The sequence below is a fragment of the Leucoraja erinacea genome, chromosome 6 (genome assembly GCF_028641065.1).
Source record: "Leucoraja erinacea ecotype New England chromosome 6, Leri_hhj_1, whole genome shotgun sequence".
NCBI classification, from domain to species: domain Eukaryota; kingdom Metazoa; phylum Chordata; class Chondrichthyes; order Rajiformes; family Rajidae; genus Leucoraja; species Leucoraja erinaceus.
In genome coordinates this window covers 27,294,698-27,320,186 of record NC_073382.1, presented here as the reverse complement: position 1 = coordinate 27,320,186, position 25,489 = coordinate 27,294,698, and the positions used below count along the sequence as shown (strand labels likewise).

General features: G+C 42.0%; 1 protein-coding gene across 2 annotated transcripts in view; it reads left to right on the top strand.

Moving 5' to 3' along the window:
- The window catches only part of rbm26 (RNA binding motif protein 26), a 142,529-nt gene that overhangs the window by 42,891 nt on the left and 74,149 nt on the right, over positions 1-25,489 (top strand). For both annotated transcript variants that reach the window (XM_055636783.1, XM_055636785.1), the window contains exons 9-13: positions 2,546-2,686; positions 3,743-3,878; positions 11,212-11,371; positions 16,877-17,041; positions 18,354-18,494. In XM_055636783.1, the coding sequence (XP_055492758.1) occupies positions 2,546-2,686; positions 3,743-3,878; positions 11,212-11,371; positions 16,877-17,041; positions 18,354-18,494 (743 nt within the window). The remainder of the gene's footprint in view (positions 1-2,545; positions 2,687-3,742; positions 3,879-11,211; positions 11,372-16,876; positions 17,042-18,353; positions 18,495-25,489) is intronic.

Here is a 25,489-nt window from a genome sequence, read left to right as displayed (position 1 = left end):
CAAAAAGCTATTGAGGATGCGGACTAGGCGGAGGAGAGTATCAGTGGACGGGTATTAGACGGTTCTCCGGTCGAGGAAGAACCGGAGGGCTTTGCGACCTGATGGAGATGTAGAGTGACTGGACGTCCATTGTGAAGATGAGGGGATGGGGGCCTAGAGAATGGAATGCCTGGATACGACGGATAGTGTCTGAGGTGTCTTGAACAAAGGTCGGGAGGAATTTAACCAGGGGGGGGGATAGGATGGAGTCGAGGTATGCAGAAATAAGTTTGGTAGGGCACGAACAAGCAGAGACAATGGGTCTACCAGGACAGTCAGGCTTGTGGATTTTGGGGAGAAGGTAAAATCAGGCTGTGCGGGGCTGGGGAACAATGAGGTTGGAGGCTTGGGGGGGCAGGGAGCCAGATTTGATGGTCAGTGATGGTGCTAGAGATGGTGGCCTGGTGCTCGTCAGTGGGGTCATGGTCCAGGGGTAAGTAGGAAGAGGTGTCCGAGAGTTGGTGCGTGGCCTCAGCAGAGACAGAGATCAACGCGCCAGACTACCACGGCCCGTCCCTTGTCAGCAGGTTTGATAACCCAGTCTGGGTTGTTGCGGAGTGAGTCGATGGCAGTGCGTTCGGGGGGGGAGATGTTAGAGTGAGACAGGGGAGTGTAGAAGTTGTGGCGGTTGATGTCCCGCCGGCAGTATGGAATAAAAAGTTCTAAAGCCGGAAGACCATGAGGGGGGAGGGGGGGGGGGGGGGTCCATGAGGAAGGGGTCTGTTGGAGATGGGACAAGGGATCAACAGTGGGGGGCGGGGACTCGTTCCCATGGAAGAACGCTGCGAGGCAAAGACGACGGTAGAAGAGCTCCAAGTCGTGGCAGGCGTGATGCTATGTCCCCCTTTAACATATAACATATATAACATATAACAATTACAGCACGGAAACAGGCCATCTTGGCCCTACAAGTCCGTGCCGAACAACTTTTTTTCCCCTTAGTCCCACCTGCCTGTACTCGTACCATAACCCTCCATTCCCTTCTCATCCATATGCCTATCCAATTTATTTTTAAATGATACCAATGAACCTGCCTCCACCACTTCCACTGGAAGCTCATTCCACACCGCTACCACTCTCTGAGTAAAGAAGTTCCCCCTCATATTACTCCTAAACTTCTGTCCCTTAATTCTGAAGTCATGTCCTCTTGTTTGAATCTTCCCTATTCTCAAAGGGAAAAGCTTGTCCACATCAACTCTGTCTATCCCTCTCATCATTTTAAAGACCTCTATCAAGTCCCCCCTTAACCTTCTGCGCTCCAGAGAATAAAGACCTAACTTATTCAACCTATCTCTAACTTAGTTGTTGAAACCCAGGCAACATTCTAGTAAATCTCCTCTGTACTCTCTCTATTTTGTTGACATCCTTCCTATAATTGGGCGACCAAAATTGTACACCATACTCCAGATTTGGTCTCACCAATGCCTTGTACAATTTTAACATTACATCCCAGCTTCTATACTCAATGCTCTGATTTATAAAGGCTAGCATACCAAAAGCTTTCTTTACCACCCTATCTATATGAGATTCCACCTTCAAGGAACTATGCACGGTTATACCCAGATCCCTCTGTTCAACTGTATTCTTCAATTCCCTACCATTTACCATGTACGTCCTATTTTGATTTGACCTGCCAAGGTGCAGCACCTCACATTTATCAGCATTAAACTCCATCTGCCATCTTTCAGCCCATTTTTCCAAATGGCCTAAATCACTCTGTAGACTTTGGAAATCCTCTTCATTATCCACAACACCCCCTATCTTGGTATCATCTGCATGCTTACTAATCCAATTTACCACACCTTCATCCAGATCATTGATGTACATGACAAACAACAAAGGACCCAACACAGATCCCTGAGGCACCCCACTAGTCACCCCACTTTACAGCTACTGTATGTTTTAATTCAGTTTAAGAATATGGGGCAGTAAATTGCCCATAAAGTTGCTGCCTAAAATTGCCAGAGACCCGGAATTGATCCTGAATATGGGTGCTGTCTGTATGGAATTTGCTCCTTTTCCCTTTGATCGCATGGGTTTTCTCCGGGTGCTCTCGTTTCCTTCCACATTCCAAAGGTGTGCAGGAACCTTTTTCAGACCCAACCCAAAACGGAATATATTCCTTTTGTCCAGAGATTCTGTCTGACCTGTTGAGTTACTACAGCTTTTTGTGTCTATCTTCTTTTTACAAACCATGTTCTCGGGGTATCTAAATCTAAATTGCATACCAAATCTGGTTGCACTTATGTGCAATGACAATAAAAGATATTATTATTATTATTATCTGCTGTTCTTTCCTACACACACGATACGATACGACACGGATAGTGGGCGGAGACGGAGAGAGAGAGAAAGATAGAGAGGGGGCCTGCTCAGGCATTTAGGTTGCCTGGTGGGACTGTGTGTTGCCATTGGCAACCGGGCAACCGCTAATTTCGAGCCCTGTAAATGCCACAACATAATAGAGAATGGCTCTGCTTATAACTTTTTTTGTCTCTGATTGTAGAAACCTATGAAACTGATGGATATAATCCTGAGGCACCAAGTATAACTAGTACTTCAAGACCAGTTTACAGACATAGGGTGCACAGCCAAAGACCCAACTTAATTGGACTTACATCGGGTGATATGGATTTACCACCACGAGGTACAGTAAAAATATGTTAAATATGTTAAATACTTTTGCTATAGTAAGATGAAATATGAAACCTAACTCTTATTACACTGGTTCTTCTTCTATTCTACCTTCAATTAAATACATCACAGTAGTTTGTTTTATACAGTATAGTGCAGGGGATGATAAATTTGTACACGGCAATAGTTAGGCTACAGTATTGTGTTGAACATTATATAAAAGCCTTTAAGCCAATTGAGAGAATAGCATATGGATTCATATCTGATATTATGCTAGTTATGAACAAAAAAATAATATTAAATGGAGTCTAAAGAGTTTGTAAAATATAAACTGTTTGAGGTCAACAGATGCTGTAAAAATCGAAGGTAGACAAAAATGCTGGAGAAAGTCAGCAGGTGAGGCAGCATCTATGGAGCGAAGGAATAGGTGAAGTCTGAAGAAAGATCTCGACCCAAAACGTCGCCTATTTCTCCAGCATTTTTGTCTAGCTGAGATGAATAGAGAAATGTTTTTTCTGTTGTCGGCCATCAGTTTTTAAATGTAAACTATTCAAATATATTGTTTTAATAAGTGAACCACTCTTAGAATAAATTGTACCTTGAGACTTGATCCATGACTTTAATATAGATGATTGTGTTGACCGTTGACATCATAGCTTTGGATTGACCTTGACTTACAAGAATAGATACTTTCTCCTTTAATGACGGTTTACTACCTAACAATACTTTCTGCAAAAGACTTTTCTAAAGTGCCATTGTTTTAGTGTGACTTATCACTAAATTGCACATTTGTGTCTTCCCCATACTCATGAAACATTATATGTTGCTCACTTTATTCATTTTATTTAACCATTTTTCAAATCCTTGTACCCTGCCAGCATCAGCCGTCTCTGCCAATTCCACTACATTATCCTCACTTATTTCTTTCATCAACTTCTCTGACAAGTAATTTCCTGTTCATGGTAACAAAGATTGCCATTTTTACTTAACAAGCTTTCCCATGACTCACTTGAATCATTCAAAACACATACTAAAATATGTTCTGCCCTCCTATCTGTTCACATTGCAGCTGTAAATATAACTGTAAAAACAGAAAAACCTGCTACTAATAACAACATGAGAATTGTGGTGGATTCTGAGTCCAGAAAACGTACAATAGGTGCTGGTGCTGAAGATGTGCCTAACAAGAAATCCTGGTTTGACAAGTAAGGTTTGATTTTATTTTCATTATATATTGTCACCCTTTCTAATTTTCTTAACATTGAAAATGAATTGTGCAAACTACTTCTTGGCCTTATCCACAGTATAAAACTTAATTGTTCACCTGTGAAATACATGGAGAGGTATTGGCTTTAAATCCATGAAATGTGAACCATTTGGATCAAATGCTGTGTGTTTTAATTTGAAAAGCAAACATTTTTATGAGCCTCTCCTACTTTTGTTAATATTCACACCCAGTATTTAAAATAGTTGCTAAATATTTTGGTTCTTGAATAGATCATAATTAGAGGTGTGAGAAATGTTTTTGCAAGTTCCTGCTGGCAACTACAAAGTCTTTATTGTTAACGTTCAATCTTGTAGTCTTCTGAAAGTAATTTTGACAATGAAACGTGACTGGGGTATAGGTATGTTTCGTAATTAAAACAGCGATCAAAATCTCGTTGCTTTTTGGCTAATTTACCTGTATACAGACTGCAATTGATGTCCAAGGATGAATAAAATCCAAGGTTTAATCAGCTGAACCAGCTGGTCTCATTTGTAGTAGCCTTGATATACTATGGTCACCCTGGGTTGTGGTGGTTAATAGCAAAGTTTCAAGACTGAATGTTGTCCATTGAATCTTGTACTTGCAGAATTCTGTATGTACAGTGCCCTCTATTTTGTTTGGGCCAAAGACCTATCATTTATTTATTTGCCTTTGTACTCTACAATTTGAGATTTGTAATAGAAAAAAAATCACATGCAATTAAAGTGCACATTGTCAGATTTTAATAAAGGCCATTTTTATACATTTTGGTTTCACCATGTATAAATTACAGCTATGTTTATACATAGTCCTCCCATTTCAGGGCACCATAATGTTTGGGACACATGGCTTCATAGGTGTTTGTAATTGCTAGATGTGTTTAATTGCCTCCTTAATGCAGGTATAAGAGAGACCTTTGCAGAGCTGCCAAGTAGTACGGATTTTCCGTATTTTGTACGGAAATGCGATAAGAATACGGATGTACGGATTTGCTTTGTAAAATACGTATTTTTTTTAATCGGCCCGACTTCCTGTTTCATCTTCACAGCGCTATAGGTCACAGACTGTTCAGGGAGGGAGAAGGAGAGAGGGTGGGAGAAAAAAATGGAGGAAGAGGGAGGGCGAGGGAGGCTTCCAAAATGGTTTCTACATCATCATCTGGTGTTAAAAGCAGGAAACAGCCGTTCAAACAGAAGTATAGAAAGAGATGGCAATTAATGCAATGTCAAGTAAGTTGCGTAGAAGACATGTCAATTGGTAGCAAAGTTATGCATTCTTGTACTCTTACATGGGTATGACCGCACATTAAAACAAACATTTTTTTCAGCAAAATGGCACCGCGTAAAAATACTGATTTCCTCAGCAAAATACTGATTTTCAGGTACTAGAATACTGAAATGCTCTGACAACATGTTGTTTATCATCATGAGGACCAAAGTTGTGCCAATGAAAGTCAAAGACGCCATTATGAAACTTCTACTTCTTCTTGCGTATGGCGTACACAGCCTAAAGTTGTAGAACAACTTGTTCTATTTGATTGTGCACGCCAGGTTGATTGCATTCGTCGTAACAGGGCGGACCATGTGAAGGATGCAATCTCACACCCCATTATGAGACTTTGAGAAACAAGAATAAAACTGTTAGAAGCATCAGCCAAACCTGAGGCTTATCAAAATCAACTGTTTGGAACATCATTAAGAAGAAAGAGAGCATTGGTGAGCTTACTAATCACAAAGGGACTGGCAGGCCAAGGAAGACCTCCACAGCTGATGACAGAATAATTCTCTCTCTAATAAAGAAAAATCCCCAAACCCCTGTCTGACAGATCAGAAACACTCTTCAGGAATCGGGTGTGGATTTGTCAATAGCCACTGTCCAAAGAAGACTTCATGAACATAAATAAAGAGGTTACATTGCAAGATGCAAACCACTGGTTAGCTGCAAAAATGAGATGGCCAGGTTACAGTTTGCCAATAAATTATTAAAAGAGCAACCACAGTTCTGGAAAAAGGTCTTGTGGACAGATGAGATGAAGTTTAATTTATATTATAGCGATGGCAAGAACAAAGTATGGAGGGGAGAAGGAACTGCCCAAAATCCGAAGCATACCACCTCATCTGTGAAACACGATGGTGGGGGTGTTATGACCTGGGCATGTATGGCTGCTGAAGGTACTGGCTCACTTATCTTCATTGATGATACAACTGCTGATGGTAGTAGCATAATTAATTCTGAGGTGTATAGATACATCCTAGCTGCTCAAGTTCAACCAAATGCCTCAAAACATGGTTCATTCTACAGCAAGACACACTGCTAAAGCAACAACGGGGTTTTTCAAAGCTAATAAATGGCCACTCAAGAATTGACAAAGTCAATCACCCAATTGAGCATGCGTTTTATATGCTTAAGAGAAAACTGAAGGGGACTAGCCCCCAAAGCGAGCATAAGCGAAAGATGCTGCAATAAAAGGCCTGGCAGAGCATCACCAGAGAAGACACACCGCAACTGGTGGTGTCCATGAATCGCAGACTTCAAGCAATCATTGCATGCAAAGGATATACAACAAAATACGAAACATGATTACTTTCATTTATGTGACATTGCTGTGTTCCAAACATTATGGTGCCCTGAAATCAGAGGATAATGTATAAACACTGCTGTAATTTCTACATGGTGAAACTGTAATGTGTAAAAATGGCCTTTTAAAATCTGACAATGAGCACTTTAACCACATGTGATTTTTATTTGATTTTTTTTTTTCTCTATTCCAAATCACAAATTGTGGAGGACAGAGGCAAATAAATAAATAATGGATCTTTATCCCAAACATTATGGAGGGCACTGTAGGTTTTAACTGAGGATGTGAAAGCAGATTTTCATGAGACCGTGCGAGGATTTTCAATTTGATTAACAATTCACAACCTTAGCAAGACTACAATTGCTAATGTAATGGGAGTTTGATGGGCTCATTGGGCACGCCTCAAATTGGCTTGGAAGAGTGAGGGGTGCCTCCTGGAATTCGGGAGGACTTAAAGTAGAAAATGGAGGTGAGAAAGCTAGTAAGCAAATTAAATTGCCAATGGAAACAGACAAATGAGAGCAAAGTTAAAGGTACTAAAGGCATTCAGCATTGGTAGCAAGCTATATAAATTTACAGCACAACTGGAGGCATAATGGTAATTTCCAATCATTGGGGCCAAAGCTTGGGAATAAGGAAATGTAACAGACATTTTGTTCCTGCCCTTATGGAAGAAGAAACAAAATAAAAAAATGCTGCAACCAGTAAAGAATCAGTGGATGTAACAATAAGGTGAAACTGAACAAAAATAGTACTGGAAAAAATGTCTGATTGAAGAATCATTGGATTGAGTGTAGAGTCATGGATTTATCAAAGATGGGTTTATATTTCACAAATCTATTGGAGTTCTTTGAGGATGTGAATGATAGAATAGAGTTACCCCAGAAGATGTGTATTTAGAGTTTGGGAATATTTTTGCTAAGATTGCTCAAAGTGGAATTGGGGGTAAGATGATGGGTTGAACTGAGAACAAAAAGCAAAGTTGTGGAATAAAGTCTGAAGAAGGGTATCGACCCAAAACGTCACCCATTCCTTCTCTCCAGAGTTGCTGCTTTTCCTGCTGAGTTATTCCAGCATTTTGTGTCTAACTTGTGGAATAAAGAGGTCTTTTTCAGGTTGTCAAGCTGAAATTACTCAGACATCGCAGAGCGTTATGTCTGAGTAATTGACTATCCATAGTGTAGGTAAAATTTGCAGCAGACGGGCCTAAATATGTCCAAATTTGTTTATAATACAAAATTATGTGGCATTGTGAATAGTTAGGAGGATATAAAGCAACTTTGAGGATATAGACAAATGAATGGGTGAGAACATAGTAGATTATATGCAATACAGAAAAATGTGTGGAGGTCCATTACAATGCACAAAATAGCAAAATATTTTTTTAAAGGATTACTGTTTGGGAAATGATGATGGTCAAAGGGACACAGGCGTACATTCCTCACCCCTGTTCCTCAGATTAAATATTTTTTTACACATAAATCATGAATAAAGAAGAATTTATACACAGTTTATACAGTCAGCGCTTTGTTCGCTTTTTCTTTGTAGCGAGTGACCTTTGACAAATCCCATGATTCTTTGCGTTTTTCGGAATACCGAACTACCTTATAGGTATGAGAGTAGGCCACTCGGTCCCTCAAGAACAATCACCATTCAATGATCATGGCTCATCTACCCCAGAACTTGTTTCTTCTGTATCAGCTTCCAATCATTTGTCGCTTGTAGACTGCTTCCAATGCCAGTATATCCTTTCTTATATTCTTTCAAAATTGTAGTCCAGATGTGGCCGTATAAGTATTTTACAATACTGGTATCAATACTTCTTTATTTTCAAACTTCAACCTCCTTGCAGTAAAACCGAAAATGCCATTCGCCTTCCTAACCAGTTGCTGCAACTTCCTACTAATTTTGTCGTTATCCAAGAGCACTTGGATGTTTCTGTACTTTGCACATCTGTAGCCTTTTGCCATTTTATATAAATTATCTACCTATAAATTCCTCTTAGTGAAGCGTATAACTTCACACTTTCCCATATCAAACTCCACTTGCCAAGTCTTTGCAAACGCTCATTTATTTATATCCAGTTGAAGAGTACTAATATTGTCTATTGCAAAACAAGGGTTGAGTAGATGTCTTGCATTCCTAAGAGTTTTGGGGAATTATCTAATTGAAACTTAAAAATTCATATACTGCTCAATAGTGATAGAGGATATTTCCCTGCTGAATCCAGAACCACGGGTCAAAGTCTTATCATAAAATATATGCCATTTAAGTTTCAAATGAAGAATCGTTTTGACCAGAGGATGATAAATCCTTGGAATTCACTATCTTGGAGAGGCTTGGTGATATTGTTGATTGAGAACAGAAGTGTGTAGATTTCTGAACGTAAAACGAATTGGGGGATTTCAATGTATAAAAATGGTGCTGAGTAGACATTGATAAATTACTGACTTTGCCTGAGGGGTGTGTTCGTGGCAAGTATCATTTTACCACACAAAGACCAATCACAATCTTGAGAAAATTCAACTGCCTTCTCTTCACATTCAATATCTTTATTCACCCCACTTTTAATAGACTGAGGATCATCATTGTTCACTTCCCCAGAGGAGTTCTGGAAGTACTGTTTGCTACAAATGACACCAAGTGAATGCCCATAACCTTTTTGCTCTCTGAGAGTCTCATCTTCCACTTGCCTGGATGAATACACTCCAACATTACTCAACAAATCACCATCCAGGTGACACCATCCAGGACAAAGCAGCCCATTCATTATGCTAAACATTGATTCCCTCCATCACTGGAGCACGATGGAGAACATTTTGTGGACCTTTAATACAGCATGAGCATAGGATAGGGTCTACTCCAAGTCAAATACTCTGCAGGCTTGGAAATATATCAACATTCCTTTAATGCTGAGCCTCAATTTTGGAACTTTCTCCCCAATTCCATAATGAGAATATCTTCCCCAGAAAGACTGAAATGTCCAAGCACATGCCAAGTCACCATCTCCTTGAGCGCAGTAAGGAATGGCAAAAATGCTCTTTAAAATTTTATAGAATACTAGACCAACTGGGCCACGTTGGTCCCTGCTTCCCCAACGCAATATTACACCACTCACCCATAGCCTCCACGGGAGGCAAGGAGAGATTTAGAGAGATATAGAACTTGGGACCCGACCCGTTGGGCCCTGTCCCCCAACGAGGGGTAGGGTTGGGGGGGCGGCATGGCGTCCGCGCTCACCCCGGAGACAGTCGCCCCCCCCGGAGTCAATCACCCCCCACAAGGAATATTATGGAATTTATGGAGCAGTGGGTTTGATATGTGTCTACTTGCGATATAGGTAAAACTAGCACATATTAGACGGAGAAAGATGGCTCCACACACACTCGTGTTTGGATCAAAAGCAGGAAAGATTTATTTCCAGTCCAAAATTCATTGACCTAATTTACATAATTATATACGCGAGTGTGAGCATGCTCGAGTATGAGTACAACTCCTACACTCAAATTACATGGACATTGATACAGCAATCAATCGTTCCCACGTTGGCGGGGGGGAGGGGACGGGGGTCAAGAGTGTTTTATTGTTGTATGTCCCAGATAGGGCAATTAAATTCTTCCTTGCTTGGCTGTAGGGAAGAAGCTGTTCCTGAACCTGGACATTACAGTTTTTGTGCTCCTGTACCTTCTTCCTGATGCCCTTAGTGTAATGAGTGTGTCGCCAGGATTGTGTGAATCTTTGATGTTGTCTGTTTTTTGGAGGCGGGGGTGAATAACCCGGGGGGAGTGTGAATAACCCGGGGGGGTTGTTGGCTGCCGTTTTGAGCTGGGGTTGTCACTTCTCCGCGCTGGCTGTGGGCCTGGGGCCATAGCCAGCACGGAGAAGAAGTGGCAACCCCAGCTCAACTGGCCGTCACCGTCGCATCTTCCCGTGACCCCGCCCCACCAGGGAACAAGGGCTGAAGAGGCCCGGGCGTGGAGAGGGACATCGTGTCACGGGAAGATGCGACGGCTGCAATGGCCCTAGCCCCAGCCATAGCCCTAAAGATAGTTTAAGTCATCTCCATCAGACGACGCTCCCAAACTTGATCATCTCCACCTTGCTGAGTCATATCTGTCACGTGAGTATTTTATGCTCATAATGTATAAAATAATACACCAATTACCATAATTATCAATTGTAATTGATAAATGAACAGTATGCTTCTGCCTATTCATCTGAAGTTAATATTGTTTTCGAGAAAGTTGGTAAAAAGTTATGTGAAGGTTACCATCCTTGCTGAAAATCACCACTTGTTTCGGCAGTAAACTTTTAAGAAGGTTTAAAATCAATGCATTAGACTGAAAACATTTTTTTTTTGGGTGGTTTATTTGAGGAAAATACTCTAATTTGGAAGACTGCGACGAAAATTTGATTTTATATTCTTAAATCAGTTATATTTTGCAGTGTTGTTCATCATAAAAATATGACAGATATGACTGAATGCAATGGGCAACCTGGAAAAAAAAGAGGAAAAATCTATTAAATTCTCTAAAAGATTGCGCTAAACATATTTTTCCCATAGTAGATATGTTCATCTATGTGAAACAATATTCAAAGTTGCAAAAATTTAAGTTTTATTTCCGGGTTTCCAGAAACTTAAAAGTAGACACTTACTAAAGAATCACCCTAATGTGCGAATGCATAGACTAACTTGATATTACTGTTTCAACAGGCCAAATTTCAACAAAACAAATAACCAAGGGTTTCAAAAGAAACCACAGTACGGAATTGAAAATACTAAACTGGAGCTTCGGAAGGTTCCACAGGAGTTAAATAACATCAGCAAGCTCAATGAACACTTCAGCAAATTTGGAACAATCGTCAATCTGCAGGTGGGAATTAAAATTTAAAAAAAGAGCTACCCCGCCAAGTTTGTTTGTATTTTTATCTAGCGTCTTTCTATGTCTGACGGGCTGTTAGATTGCAATCATTGTGTAGATCCTGGTTAATTGTCTTTTGGAACTAGAAATGCAATGTGAAAGATCTCTATTCTGACTGACTCAATTGGCTAATTCAGCAAATCTTTGCTGCCTAAATGGAGTTTTTTTTTTAAACGTGTCTGCTCTTTGGTGAAGCTCTTTGATTTGCACTTTGATTTGCACAGAATTGCCCTTAGAGCTTATTCTGCAACTTAATGAATGAATATTGGGTACAGTTGTTTAGCACCTAAAATTATGTGACCCATTATAATTTTAAACATTAATCGATTGGAATTTCTTTCTTAAGCAAAAGTTTCTTTCTTTACTGGTATATTTTCTTTGAAGTTTGTAGTTGGAACTAATCATGAGGGGAATCACTAATCACCACAGCCACCGTGCAGAGTTTTCACAGTAAAAGTCCCACTTCTGTTTTCTTCCTCCTAAATAATTTGTGTTTGGTGATCGTAGACCAGTTCCTTTCCTGTCAAGCAGACACGAAGCGTACCAACACAGAATGTTGTCTGTCCATTTCCCTCTACGGATGGTACCTGACCCACTGAATTCCTCTAGCAGTGTTCTTTGTCCTTGCATTTCAAAGCTTTCCTGAGCATGTTCACATAAGCACTTCAATTTGTCAAATATCCTCAGAATTCTGAGTTGGTTGGTCTATAATTGCTCATTTTGAGTAATGTTCTGGCTACTGTTAACTATATTTTCTAAGTCTAAATTAGTTTTAATTTTATTCTCAGTTTAAAATTCTTAAAATCTACCCTATCACTAATATCAAGATAATTGGCCTACAATTATGTTGAACAGCTATCTCTGTGTATAAATAACTAATGCATAGACAATAATGTTTCTATTGATCAACCTTACTGCAAAGAAAGAATCACTAGAACAGGTGCAGCAATTGAGTTAATTGCTGTGATATAAGTTTTACATTTATTATTTTCCTCATTGTTGTATTTAATATTTGTTATCCTTTGATTAAAATACATTTTCTTTGTACTTGGAGAAATGTGTTTTAGAGGTGTAACAATCATACATAGCAAGGAAACGGGCCATTTGGACAAACTTGTTCATGCACACCAAAATGACTAACTGAATTAGTACTATTTGCTTGCCTGTGTTTATTCCTCTCAACCTTTCTTATCAATATACCCATTGAAATGCCTTTTAAATGTTGTGATTGTATCTGGCTCTACAACTTTTGCAGTTTGTTCCACATACCCAGCCTTCACGGGTTTTCATTAAATTTTTCTCTCATCTTAAATCTATGCCCTTTACCTTTTGTCTCCCTATCCTGGGAAAAAGACTGACCATTCATATTTTTATGTGAGCCTCATGAAATTATATACCTCTAAGATAATTCCTTGGTCTTCTACATTCCACGAAAAAAACCCCAGCAAATCTAGTCTCTTATAATGAAAGCTCTCTAATCCCAGTCATACACTGTCTACCCATGTCGCAGCTTTTACTGAATTATGTACTTGTACCCATCGGTTTCTTTGTTTTCAACATTTTCCATGGTCTTGCGATTTACTGTGCAAGTCCTGCCCTGGTTTTACTTATGATCCTGATGTGGTCTCAACTAGCCACCTTCAATGTCTACCACACCAACAATTTGAATGAACGAATGAATGAATAAGTTTATTGGCCAAGTATGTGTACACAAAAGGAATTTGCCTTGGTGCTCAGCTCGCAGGTAACAACACGACATGCAGTAAACCATTAAGAATAAAACTTAAAACATTAAGAATAAAACATTTTAGTTTATACATGTGAATGAAATAAAATACCAGAGCAAAAGGACTTTTGGTTATTGAGTAGAGGTACTGCTCGTGGGATAAAAACTGTTTTTATGTCTGTCTGTGGCGGCTTTGACAGTCCAGACTCTCCTTCCAGAGGGAAGTGCTTCAAAAAGTTTGTGGCCAGGGTGAGAGGGGTCAGAGATGATCTTATCCGCTCGCTTCCTGGCTCTTGCAGTGTACAGTTCGTCAATGGGGTAAAGGTTGCAGCCAACAACAGTTTCAGCTGATTGAACGATTCGCTGCATCCTTCGTATGTCGTGCTTGGTGGCTGAGCCAAACTATACCATGATGGAGAACGTGAGGACAGACTCTATGATGACAGTATAGAATTGGACCATCAATGCCTGTGGCAGATTGTGTTTCCTCAGTTGCCGCAGGAAGTACATCCTCTGTTGGGCCTTTTTGACTGTCGAGTCGATGGTGGCCCCCCATTTAAGGTCCTTTTGAGATGATGGTTCCAAGGAACTTAAAATACTCCACAGATGTGACTGTTGTTGATGGTGAGTGGAGGTGGGAGGGGAGGGGGGGAGCTCTCCTAAAGTCTACTATCAATTCCACTGTCTTAAGAGCATTGAGCGCCACGTTGATACGAAGGCACCAGGACGCCAGCTGTTTCACTTCGTGTCTGTAGGCAGATTTCTCCCCTTCCTGGATGAGTCCAATCAGGGTTGTGTCCTCCGCAAACTTGAGAAGCTTGACAGAAGAGTCTGTGGAGGTGCCGTAATTGGTGTGGAGAGAGGGAGAGTACGCAGCCTTACAGTGCTCCTATGCTGAGGGTCTGCGGGTCCGAGATATGCTTTTGCAGCCTCGCATGCTGCTTCATGTCTGTCAGGATGTTGGTGGTCCACTGCCAGAGGGATCAGGCACAGTTAACTTTTTTTTTAGTGACACATGCAATGACAATAAAACATTCTGATTCTGATTCTGAGAGTTTGGAGTGTAGTAGCTCTGGCACAATGGTGTTGAATGCAGAGCTAAAATCCACAAACAAAATCCTTGCATAGGTCCCCTGGTGGTCTAGATGCTGGAGGATGAAGTGCAGGCCTAGGTTGACTGTGTCACCCACTGATCTATTGGCCCGGTATGCAAACTGCAGAGGTTCCAGCAGGGGGTTTGTGATGTTTTTTTAGCTGGGCCAGCACCTCTTTCAAGGGTCTTCATGACTACGGAGGTCCGTGCGACAGGCCTGTAGTCATTCAGACCAGTAATCCTTGTCTTTTTGGGTACAGGGTCAATAGTGGATACAGTGAGGCAGGCAGGGACAGTACAGGTTTGCAGGGACTGGTTGAAAATGCCTGTGTAGACCGATGCCAGTTCGGCACAGAGCTTGAGGGTAGAGGGGGAAACATTGTCCCGACCTGGAGATTTCCGGCTTTTCTGTCTTCTGAATAGCCCCTCCATCTCCTCAATTTCAATTGTTGGTGATGGAGAAGTGGCCAGGCTGATGTTGGGCAGCAAGGAGGGGGTGGGTAGTGGACGAGAGCCCAGTCTTTGCAGACTTGAGTCGGGTTGTAAGTGGGTGTTATGTGGTGATTGGAGCGGGGTGGTGAGAAAGGGCCCAGTCTTTGCAGACTGGAGTCAGGCTGTAAGTAGGTGTGAAGCGTTGATTGGGGAGGAGTGGGTGGGGAAGGGTCTAAAGGTTCCTGCATTTTGGCCCAAATCCCTCTAAACCTTTCTTATCTATGAACTGGTCCATGTTTTTTTCTTCATATTTGCTTCCATTTTAACTGTCATGCTAAATAATATATATTTTGTCTGCACAGTTCCTTTCCTGCTTCATTGAATTTTGAAAATTCGATTTTATTTCTTGAGCATTTTCTCTTCAAAAAGAATGCATTTTATAATACAAATGTATTCATCCTAAATAGTTTAAAATTATATTGTGATCAGTTTGCATAGAAAGAACTGCAGGTTGAACCTCTCTTATCTTGCACTGGTACGTTAGTTCCAAATTCGATAATTATTATGGATCTATACTGCTAATTCGTGATAGGCCATGTGGTTGTCGGATGACAGACAAAAGAGCGTTTCAAGCTGTATCTTTAGTCTGGAATACAAATTTTGAAATTGTTTGTTTATTTGAAGAAAAATATGGTTGATTCATGAGAGTTGGATAAAAATGCTTTCATAAATAGATTTCAAAGATACCATATTTTTGCATATCTACCTGCTTAATTTAGAAGAAATTCTTCAATGCTGTACTGATCATTTTGCTTGTTAATGTTGTAATTTTCTTTTAACTTCAATTGTCAAATTCTTAGAAAATGTCTTGCATAATGCATTGTATGATCTACTTTGTATGATATAATTTCTTACTTCCAACAGACAACATATAATCTACAATAGTTGTGACAAAAATCATTTTCCGCTATGTGCAGGAAGGATACAAAATTATTCTTGATAGCTAATCAATACTTAAAAATAATTAATGAAAAGAACTGCATATCAAATATATTAAGAAATTGGAACCCTTTGATGAATGGAAAGATGGTGTAACGTCACCCAAACCTATTCAGTTTCTCTTTCCTGTTGTTGTCAGTCGTAACTTAACCCAATTCAAACTTGGTGTTAATGACTTGAACGGCGGTTCTGTTCTTTAAGAGATCTTGTTGGTGGCAATGGTTATATATATATATATCTATATATATATATATCTATATATATATATATATATATATATATATATATATATATATATATATATATATATATATATATATATATATATATATATATATATATATATAAATAAATTAGAGTCGAATGGCATAGAAATGTCCGCAAAATATCAAGAATCATTTATAGAGTCATGCAGCATGGAAAAATGCTTGTTGGCCCTGTGAGTCTCAGCTAACAATTAGGCACCCACTTGCACATCCCAATTTTTCAAAATTGTTCCATTTCCATTCAGTTCATCCCCACTGCCTCCTGCTACATAGATTCTACACAAGCGTCAATTCACATCAGCCATTGTAAACTTTTGACCAACACATCCAGGAAACTTTATCCAGGAGTCGGAGAGATTTATGTAAACTACATACAGACAGCATTATAGATCGGAATTGAATTTAGGTTCTTGGAGCCATGAGTCAGCAGCTTTAATGGCTGTGCTTCTGTGCTGTTCACAAATCAAAGGGTTGTCAATTTTCAGGTTCCCACAGCATTAATGAAGTGCATGAAGTACTAATTTGTTATTTATTTCTTTATAACATATGTCTAAACTGGTTCTCAGAACAGTCCAATTCTGCTATTTACTACCCTGCAACCTATTCTTGATGTATTAAGAAGAGAAATGTTGGCCAGATATGTACAATGTAAATCTCTTAGCTTTTTACATTAAGATTCAGTTGAATGGGCAAAGGTGCTGATGGTTCAGAATGTCAGTAATTTTGAAAACCTATGCATCCTCCTTTTCCTTGGTCTTCAAGATTAATGAAAGATGGTGATGTGCACCTTGATGTGTATAATGTAGACTGGTTACCTTCTTGAATGCTTTGATTATGCAAGCCAGCTGATGTTGTGCTGGGAAGTCATTTTGTTTCTTCCTGTATTTTGATTTATGAGTAGATTGAAGTTTAGTTTAAATCTATTGATTGTTTTTTCCAAGGTTGCTTATCAAGGTGATTCAGAGGGTGCCCTTATCCAATTTGCCTTGCATGAAGAAGCAAAGAGAGCAATCTCGAGTACAGAGGCAGTGCTTAATAATCGATTCATCAAGGTATACTGGCATCGAGAAAACAATTTTCAGCAAAAGACAACTGCAAATCAAAAGGTAGTAAATATTCTTTTTGCAAACTTTTATGTCACATGTGAAGCAGGATAGACTTCAATATCGATACTTTTTGAATGTTTCTAACGATGTTGATAAAATTAGATATTTCTAAAAAAGTGTTCTGTTGCACACACAATATTGTTTGTCTTCATTACTGATAAGCATTTGAAATGGTGTAAGAAGTAGGTTTTGAAAAAAGCAGGACAATGGAGTTGGTTTTTGTTTTCACCACTGGTGACCTTTGAGTGAATAACTAAATAGCCACGTGCTGTCATCTAAACATTGTTTCTTTCTAATGCAATCTTCAAGTAATGGAAGGATGAATTTGTGTTATGTTTTCAGCCTTTCAGAATTGGGTTTTCTTAACCTTTTGGCCATATTTTCATCCCCAGATTTGGCCTGTTCTATGGGCATTGCTGTTTTCTTGTATGAAAATTGTGTTTACTGCACCCTTGCCTCTGGTGGATAAATCCTAAATTGAAGTGTTATTTAGATTGATGATAATATACTTTAGCAAACTGTATTCACCATCTAAGGATTCATATTTCTCACTGAAATTATGATTGCAATGCAAATAAAGATATAGCCCATGAAAATAGTTGGTTAATTAACCTTTGCACAAATGTTGTCATTTATGCACAAATCCCATGTAGGATCTGCTGTAAGTAAAGATGTATGATCAGAGTGGGACTGATACTGTTTTATCTATCTGTAAAAGTACTTAATACACACATAATGTGCAAGGAAACATGCCACATCCATCCTTATCCAGTGCTCTTCCAGTCTCATCCATACCAGTGATTCTTTCAGCAGATTAAATTGAGGTTAAACATTTCTGGATGTTGTTGCATTTAATCAGGGCAGTTCAGAAGGGCAATAAATTCTGCCTTGTTCAATTCCTGATCGAGAATATCTGGACGGAAGTGAACAAATAGCATTGATCAGTGTTTGTGGTTGAAGTGTTTTGACTTATTATAGTGAAATAAAGTCACAATGCTTGAAAACATAGTGAGGGTACAGAAGTAATAAAATAATCTGATTCTGTCATGTTACCGTATTTTGGGTTGACAAAAACAAGAAACCCGTATTATTACTAATTCATCATAATCCAGTAACAGTCATTGATATTGAATACTGACGTGCTAACTGGACAACAAGGTCATAAAGACTTACTAATTTTCTATGTTTTGGTTTGCCTGTGATTAATAAACCAATTTATCGTCCAGTTGCATATATATATCCGTGCCTTGATGTTCAATTGTGTAATATTGTCTTTATTTTTAACGTGTTTTTCCTTCACTTTTTATTTAAGGTGATTTGTGGACTACAACAGCCAGTTAAGCAACCCCCTTTTGCAGTTGTGAAGCAGTCGGTGAAGGACAGATTGGGCCCTCTTCCAGAAGGAAATATGGAACATACACACTCTCAGGTTATGCCCATAGCCAGCATTCAGGTGTGTACAGTTTTTTTTTTTTTTTTTTTTTTAAGTTATTGATATTGTTGATTCTTTCTTTAACTTCTGATGGACACCACACTAGTTTTTTAGACTCCATATATCTTGTCTATCTCTGCAACAATTTCTTTTTAATGTTCCATTTAAAAGTTGGGTAAACTGTTCACAGATCAAGGGCCTAGCACAGGGGTCGGCAACCTACGGCCCCTGGGCCAAATGTGGCCTGTAACCCGAAATCATCCGGCCGCAGGTGGATTTTTTCCCCCGTAATCATCTGGCCTATCGAGCGCCCTGATCTGCGGCCGGGGGCCCCGAGCAGCAGCAGCCGGGCGCCCGGAGCAGCGGGCGAGGGCACAGAACAGCAGCAGAGCTCCCCGAGTGCGGCCGAGCTCTTGCTGTACCACATGGCTGCGCACCTTCTGTGAACACGTTTAAGAAAGAACTGCAGATGCTGGAAAAATCGAAGATAGACAAAAATGCTGGAGAAACACAGCAGGTGAGACATGCCAGGATTGCATGAGGCTGCCTCACCCACTGAGTTTCTCCAGCATTTTTGTCTACGTTCTGTGAACACGTGATTTGATGCCTGCCATCTGGGGCGGGATCCATGTGTACACGTGATAGATGAGGCCCTCCATCCGCTCACTGACACCGACCCTGGTCTAGCGGGCTGGTGCTTGGCCTTGTTTCTTTGTTCATCTAATCAGGTGCTCCCTGTGTTTATATTCCAAAAAAATATTTTCCTTTACATTCCTCAGCAGAGCTAATGCGTTATTTTGACATTTGCTGTAACGTTTTGTTTGTTTTTCGCCTACATCAACGATCATCAGATTTTTATGATGGGTGTTCCTACTGTCTTGTTCTATTTGTTGACAACATCCAGTTTAAAGCAAAATGCTAGGAATTTATTGATTTTGTGTAACAAGTTTTGAGAATGTTTTGCCCTTGGAGGAAAATTAGATAGTAACTTTGTTACTTATTAATTCAAGCAAAGTTGCTTTGAGACTTGTTAGTTGCAGATAATTTTAAGGATGTGCTCTTCATGTTGTCATCAGGCCATATTAAGCAGGTTTCAGATACAAGCATATAATATGTAGTCTGACTTTAGCCAGATCATGAAACATCATGGTATTGAGAGTCTTTTGTGCCTGCAAATTTACAAATCATGTTAAAGTGAAGATATTTTGAATATCTGCTGAAGAGACTAGAGCTTGACGTTCAGCCGAATAAGCCCTCCAAACACATTAACGTTCCAAAATCTATGCTTCTGTGCCTCCTTTTGCATCTGGATCCTTGATTTTGTCATTCGCAGACCTCAATCAGTGCAAATTAGTAACAAAATCTCCACGTCACTGACTATCAACACGGGTGTACTACAAGGCTGTATGCCTAGCCCCCTACTCTAATCGTTACACATGTGACAGTGGCTAAGCACAGCTCCAATCTGTAATTTTGCCGACTGCCTGCTGTTGATCGATTCAGATTCAGATTCAATTTTAATTGTCATTGTCAGTGTACAGTACAGAGACAACGAAATGCATTTAGCATCTCCCTGGAAGAGCGACATAGCAAACGATTTGAATAAATAATAATAAGTGTCCGGGGGGGGGTGGTGATTGGCAGTCACCGGAGGTACGTTGTTGAGTAGAGTGACAGCCGCCGGAAAGAAGCTGTTCCTCGACCTGCTGGTTCGGCAACGGAGAGACCTGTAGCGCCTCCCGGATGGTAGGAGGGTAAACAGTCCATGGTTGGGGTGAGAGCAGTCCTTGGCGATGCTGAGCGCCCTCCGCAGACGGCGCTTGCTTTGGACAGACTGAATGGAGGGGAGCGAGGAACCGGTGATGCGTTGGGCAATTTTCACCACCCTCTGCAATGCCTTCCGGTCGGAGACAGAGCAGTTGCCATACCATACTGTGATGCAGTTGGTAAGGATGCTCTCGATGGTGCAGCGGTAGAAGTTCACCAGGATCTGAGGAGACAGATGGACCTTCTTCAGTCTCCTCAGGAAGAAGAGACGCTGATGAGCCTTCTTGATCAGAGTAGAGGTATTGTGGGTCCAAGAGAGGTCATCGGAGATGTTGACTCCCAGGAACCTGAAGCTAGAAACACGTTCCACCTCCGTCCCGTTAATGTGGATGGGGGTGTGCGTGCTGCCTCTGGACTTCCTGAAGTCTACAATGAGCTCCTTGGTCTTCTTGGAGTTAAGGGCCAGGTTGTTGTCAGCGCACCATGCTGCTAAGTGCTGGACCTCCTCCCTGTAGGCCAGCTCATCGTTGTTGCTGATGAGGCCAATCACCGTTGTATCATCTGCATACTTGATGATGGTGTTAGTACCATGTACAGGTGTGCAGTCATAGGTGAAGAGGGAGTAGAGGAGGGGGCTCAGCACACAGCCCTGTGGAACGCCGGTGTTCAGGGTGAGGGTTGAAGAGGTGTGCTTGTCTAACCTCACAGACGGGTCTGTTGGTTAGAAAGTCCAGTATCCAGTTGCAGAGGGAGGGGTCGATGCCCAGGTTATCGAGTTTGGTGATCAGTTTTGATGGTATAATGGTGTGGAATGCTGAGCTGTAATCGATGAACAGCATTCTTACGTAAGTGTCTCTGTTGTCGAGGTGGGAGAGGGCGGAGTGAAGTACCGTTGAGATGGCATCCTCCGTACTCCTGTTCTTGCGGTAGGCAAACTGATAGGGTGGGGGGTAGGCAGCTTTTGAGGTGTGCCAGGACCAGCCTCTCGAAGCACTTGGTGATGATGGGGGTAAGTGCAACTGGGCGGAAGTCGTTGAGGCTTGCCGCAGTGGAGTGTTTTGGCACTGGCACGATGGAGGTGGTTTTAAGGCAAGTGGGGACAACTGCTTGGGCAAGTGACAGGTTGAAGATGTCAGTCCAGACGTCTGTCAGCTGCGCAGCACAGGCCCTGAGCACGCGCCCGGGGATGCCGTCAGGGCCAGCAGCCTTACGTGCATTAGTCCTACTCAGTGCCACGTACACGTCGTAGGGGGTGAGTGTGAGGGGTTGGTGATCGGCAGGTAGCACAGCCTTGATGGCCGTCTCTAGATTGTCCCTGTCGAAGCGGCCATAGAAGTGACTAAGCTCCTCAAGGAAGGAATCGTCGCTGGATGTAATGGTGCTCACAACCTTTAGCTCAACATCAACAAAGCCGAGGAAGTAATAATTAACTTCAGACGGGAATTCAGGCGGACATGTGCCAGTTTTCGTTGGTGGTGGGGAAAATTCTTGTGCATTACCATCTTGGATGACTTGTCCTGCATTGCCACACATAGATGTAATCATGAAGAGTGCATGTTAGTACCTCTACTTTATCTGATGTTTAAAGAGATTCAGCATGACACTGAATACTCTAACAGGCTTCTCCAGATGCACTGTAGAAAGTATCCTGCCTGGTTGCATCATGGCCTGCTATGGCAATTCCATGGACAGAAATGGAAGAGTCTGCAGATAAAGGTGAAATCATCCTGGTGTATCATGGGCACATCGCTCCCCACCATCAAAAGTATGTACATGAGGCACTGTCTCAAGAAGGCGGCATCTATAATGAAGTACTCTCACCATCTGGACCATGCCCTCCTCTTGATTTTCCATCGGGCAGGAGGTACAGGAACAACTACTGGAACCCATCAGGTTCTTGATCTGCACTACATAACCATAATCCTACCTCAACAATGGAATACCACAGATCCCCTCTTGCACAACCAATGATTTGTTTTTAATGCAGAGTTCCTTAACAAGGAACTGCAGATGCTGGTTTACAAAAATAGACAAGCAGGGCTGGAGTAACTCAATGGGTCAGGCAGCATCTCTGGAGAATAAAATAGAATGGAATGGAATACTTTAATGTCACATGTGACAAGGCACAGAGAAAATCTTTGCTTTCATTGCCCAAGGTAAGCAAATAGCGGTCACCTTCAGAGGACAAAGGTACAAAGTACACCGGCTCCTCTTATGTTTCTCCCCCCCCCCCCCCCCTCCACAGCGGTTCCACCACACTGGGTCCTCCTTTGTTCTCCCATTCCCCCTCCCAGTATTGTGTATTTGTTGCCCCAAAGATCAATGGTTCAATTGTCACCATCTTTGTGCCTCGATATTTTACTTATGACAACATATTGAAAGCACTGTCACAACAGTTCCCACTTGGTTCTACTTAATCCTTTTTACTTATTATTTTCACAATATGGTTCCCTTGTTTTAAAAAAATATATATGCACCATGCTAACAATTTAAAAAATGTTGTTTTTTGCACTGACTTTAAAAACAACTTGTCAAGAGAGTTTTATAGACATATGTCCCAAAATGGAACAATACAATTCTTTCTTGCAGCAGTCTTAACCAGGGCTCTCACTTAACTTTTTTTTTCCCTGTTGTCAGCCGGGCAACCTAGACAGTTTTTTAGGTTGCCAAATGAAAGTTTAGGTGGTCATTTAAGACGGCTTGCATGACGAGTGCGATAATGAGCTCGGACGAAGTGCGTAGTTACCAGTCGGAATTATGCTCAATGAAACATTCACATATTATTTCCGCTTCAAATAAAGTCACAAACTAAACATATCCACCAATCAAGACATCATATATACCACAATGACATGAAGCAAAAATATAATACAGTATCTCCACTCTTTTTACACGTTGCAATTAATGCGATTTCTATTATTTCTTTTCACTTCCAAACAAAAATGTGGTTGGATTATTCAGCGTATGATCAACCTGTGTCAAGAAATCCTGGACCATGGTAACATATATGCTTAACCATGCACACTACATATTGATGCAAGCATGTTCTCTGTGAAGGACCGAAAATTATCATGACATGGCCATAGCATGGGTCGTTATTGCTATTGGTACAGAAACACTCTTGCTTCCCACATAATTTATCCACAACAGAATATACAGGTTGCAAGGAAATATCAAAACTACATTTTACGATAATAGCTGTTAAAACCGACTATAACCATCTGACGGGTTAAACATCACACTAACTGACAAGAGATGGCCAAAGGACATAACTGCAGCAAATGTTCTTTTGGTAATCTGTTTAAAGGTGTCAAAGGTTGAGAAGGCAATCGGTGCGGAATGGATGGATTGAGGCTGGGGAATTAGTGTGTGTTGGTTGGAGTAGATAAAATTGTGAGAGGAGAGAGCGGGGGATGTCAATGAGGTTGAATGGAGGGATCAGTACAGGATGGACGGGGGGGGAATCTGCAGGATGGATGGGGGGGAGGGGGGATCAGTGCAGGGTGAATGGGGGGGGGGACAGTACAGGATGAATGGGGGGGGGATCAGTACGGGATGGACGGGGGGGATCTGTGCAGGATGGATGGGGGGTGATCAGTCAGTGATGGGGGGTGAATGGGGGGGGACAGTACAGGATGAATGGAGTAGACAAAAATGCTGGAGAAACTCAGCGGGTGAGGCAGCATCTATGGAGCGAAAGAATGGGCAACGTTTCGGGGCGAGACCCTTCTTCAGACTGATCCCCCCCCATTCTTCATGAATGGGGGGATCAGTACAAGATGAATGGGGGAGGTCAGTACAATGTGGATCGGAGGGTCTGTGCAGGATGAATGGGGGGGATCACTACAGGATGAATGGGTGGATCACTACAGGATGGATGGAGGATTGGTGCAGGATAAATGGAGAGGCGGTCAGTACGGGATGAATGGGGATCAGTGCAGGATGGATGGGAGGAGCAGAGCAGGATGGATGGGGGTGGTAGGAGAATCAATGTGAGGTGGATAGGGAGATCAGTGCAGGATGAATAGATGGGAGGGGGTAGATGGGGTGGGGAGCATAGGGGTGTCAGTGAGGACTGAATAGAGGCAGGAATGGGGATCAGTGTGGGATTGAGAGGAGGGGTCCCAGGATAAAGGGGGGAGAGAGACAGAGAGAGACGGAGGGGGAGAGGGGGGGGGGACAGAGTGGGAGAGGGACAGGGCGAGGGACAGACGGAGAGGGATAGTGACAGAGGGAGAGGGACAGACGGAGAGGGAGAGGGACAAATGGAGAGGGAGAGGGACAGACGGAGAGGGAGAGGGACAGACAGAGGACAGATGGAGAGGGAGAGAAACAGACGATGGGAGGGAGCGGGACAGACGGAGGGAGGGAGAGAGGGACAGGCGGAGAGAGGGAGACAGAGGAGGTGGGGAGGTAGGAAGGTCAGCGCTCCTGTGACACCACACCGGCATCATTGCCCCGCTGCCTTGGTTGTCCCTGTCCGCCGCCAAAGGGGGAGGCAGTTGGGATCACCTTGCCACCGCCTCCCCACCTCCGCCAACCAACAGCAAGGTGCGGGGCTGAGCGGTGCAGACGCTTCAGACGGCGGTAGGGGGCCTCCAGCTCTCCCGCGCTCGATCCCTCTCCCCGGCCTCGGCGTGCGAGAGGGTTTGTTTTGAAAGGGCCTTTGGCAGAGTGGCAGGCAGCGGCCGCTAGCAGGCAGGGCGGGGTGCGTGAGGAGGAGGAGAAGGAGATGAAGCCGCCGTCGCCGCTGCTGCTGCTGTGCGGGGCTCGTCATTCGCTCCAACCCTCCGTCACACCGCACTTAGCATCTTTCCCACGCATTACAGCCGTCGCCACTACAAAACGTCACGTTCCTTTTCTCCAGAGATGCTGCCTGACCCGCTGAGTTACTCCAGTTTTTTGTGCCTATCTTCGGTATAAACCAGTATCTGCGTGCCAAGCCGGGCAAAATGACTCGCAGTTTAGGTTGCCCGGCAGCACTTTGGGTGGTCATTGGCACCCGGGCAACCGCTAATTTCGAGCCCTGTTAACTTATTACCAAGACGTTAACAATAAATGTAGCACTTTTATAATTTTCTCGATTCCTGATAGTGCTGCCTATAGAATCTCACTTACTTTCACGAAAGAAGATAACACCTTTAGGAATTTTAATTGCTTTCGCTAAAGGAGTTAGCATCCTAAAATAAAGCAATGCAGACAGTTCCATAGGCACATAGATTCAGACAGCACACAAAAATAAAAAAATA